Source organism: Vitis riparia, chromosome 6 (assembly GCF_004353265.1).
Source record: "Vitis riparia cultivar Riparia Gloire de Montpellier isolate 1030 chromosome 6, EGFV_Vit.rip_1.0, whole genome shotgun sequence".
In the NCBI taxonomy this organism is placed as follows: domain Eukaryota; kingdom Viridiplantae; phylum Streptophyta; class Magnoliopsida; order Vitales; family Vitaceae; genus Vitis; species Vitis riparia.
This window is the reverse complement of record NC_048436.1, coordinates 21,735,514-21,737,230: the sequence shown is the minus strand read 5'-3', so window position 1 is coordinate 21,737,230 and position 1,717 is coordinate 21,735,514. Positions and strand designations below refer to the sequence as shown.

The window sequence follows — 1,717 nt, the reverse complement described above, 5'->3', positions numbered from 1 at the left end:
TTTCACTGTTGGAAGACTTTACCTTAAGATTATCCAAGTCTAAAAATTCCGAAATTTATACAATCTTATGGAACGATTAAGGAGAACAGAAGAGAAAAGGACCAAATCACAGGATGATAAAGGTCTTCTCTTAACATATTATTGCCACCCCTTTACACAAGGGATTTATTTATGCTGCTGTGTCTCAAGTTTCAAATTGAGCTAACCAAAACATCAGCTGATCCTGATGAATCGTTGTTAACCTTCCTGCAGTCCAATCGGATCTCACCTTCAGTCCCTGTTAATGGGCTGATATTCCCCATTCTTATCATGGATTCAACAAAGCTCTCAAAGAAAGCAGTTTCATTACTGGCGAATGAATTAACAATATCAATTGTATCAGACCCAGTAGTTGAAAACAGCTCCTGATCACTCTGCAGCAGGCCTCGGTTCTCTTGAAGGTTAGAAAAGTAGTTTTTGTCAAAACCATCTGGTGTCGTGGGGTCAAGGTCAGCTAGGACAGTCCCATCCCCATCTTGAGGGCATAATGCGCTTAGTGTCGCTAAGTAAGTTGAGTTCAGCGACGGGTCAGGACTTTCTGTGCCACTGAAATTGTATATACGATCGCTGAAAAATCGGCATGCACCCCTTCCAAATGTGTGAGCACCTGCAAGTAGCAGCAAACTTAGAGCTAGTCACAAAACAACATTAGAGCTACTATATTTGAGCTTGAATGTGAATGGTTTATTTGTGTTTTCAATAGGCATGCATCAATTTACTGCAAAAATGATGTTGATCAGTAGCATCATACGATACAAAACTATCCCAAAAACTGATTAGCATGAAAATCTAAACCCAGTTACCAGATAGTGCAACCAGATCAGTGGTAGTGTTAAGGCCAACTGCTTCAAACACAGTCTTGAGCGTAGTAATGTTTTGTCTGGGATTTGGAAGGGCGGTATTGGCACCAGATTGGTTTGCTATGCTGCCATCCCTTCTTCCTAGTAGAACTGTCCACGACGGACCTCCTGACTGTAACAGTGGATTAGTATTAGTCACAAACAACATAGAATCATAATACTAAGAACTCAAGAGAAATATTCCGTGTAATAGCTGGTAAGGTTGGTTCCTAATCGGGGCTCTACGGTTAGATCCAAGGCTGTTGAGTCTAGGCACAAGAACAAATAGGGTATAGCTTCTTGCATACCATAGAAACTGATGCCTCAGCTGCAATGGCGAGAATATCAGCACAGGAGACGATGCCTGGGCAAGAGCTCTCCAGCGCGGTCTTGATGCTGTCAACAACCTCAAAGCCCCTCGTTGAGTTTGCATTTGGAACTGCATCTTTCTCGCTTACTATGGTTTCCGTGTTGTCCAGCAAAAGCGAGCCATCACAACCCTGCAGTGTCCACATCTTTTAGCACCGTACCAACTAGGAAAATGTTTCTAAGCATTGGATGCAAACTTCAAGTAAAGCAGAAGATCAAAGAACTGCTAGACTAGTTACATTGACGAAGCAGTCATGGAAATGAAGCCTAATGAGGCTGGCGCCTATCCTAACATCCGAAGTAAAAGCCTCCTGGATTACCCCACCTACAATACTTGATGCATTTGGGCACGTATCGTCATAATACGTTGCGCTCAGCTGACCATAGGAAGGTGATCCCCCAAGCAGAAACACACCAAGGATGAGCAGCCCTACTACCTGAGAACACATTTTCATAAACACAGAAAAAAA

General features: G+C 42.7%; 1 protein-coding gene across 1 annotated transcript; it reads right to left on the bottom strand.

Moving 5' to 3' along the window:
• On the bottom strand, positions 1-1,717 carry LOC117915793 (peroxidase A2-like). Its single transcript, XM_034831481.1, has 4 exons — positions 1,487-1,717; positions 1,187-1,378; positions 843-1,011; positions 1-646 (listed from the first exon to the last, which is right to left on the bottom strand). Exons 1-4 carry the CDS (start codon positions 1,700-1,702, stop codon positions 192-194), a joined length of 1,032 nt encoding a protein of 343 aa, XP_034687372.1. The 5' UTR covers positions 1,703-1,717; the 3' UTR covers positions 1-191.

Coding starts and splice junctions, on each gene's coding strand:
- LOC117915793 (XM_034831481.1), bottom strand. CDS start 1,702: ATGAAAATGTGTTCTCAGGTAGTAGGGCTGCTCATCCTTGGTGTGTTT. Junction 1,012..1,186: donor CTGAGGCATCAGTTTCTATG/GTATGCAAGAAG, acceptor CCACTGTTACAG/TCAGGAGGTCCGTCGTGGAC. Junction 647..842: donor TGATCTGGTTGCACTATCTG/GTAACTGGGTTT, acceptor TGCTACTTGCAG/GTGCTCACACATTTGGAAGG.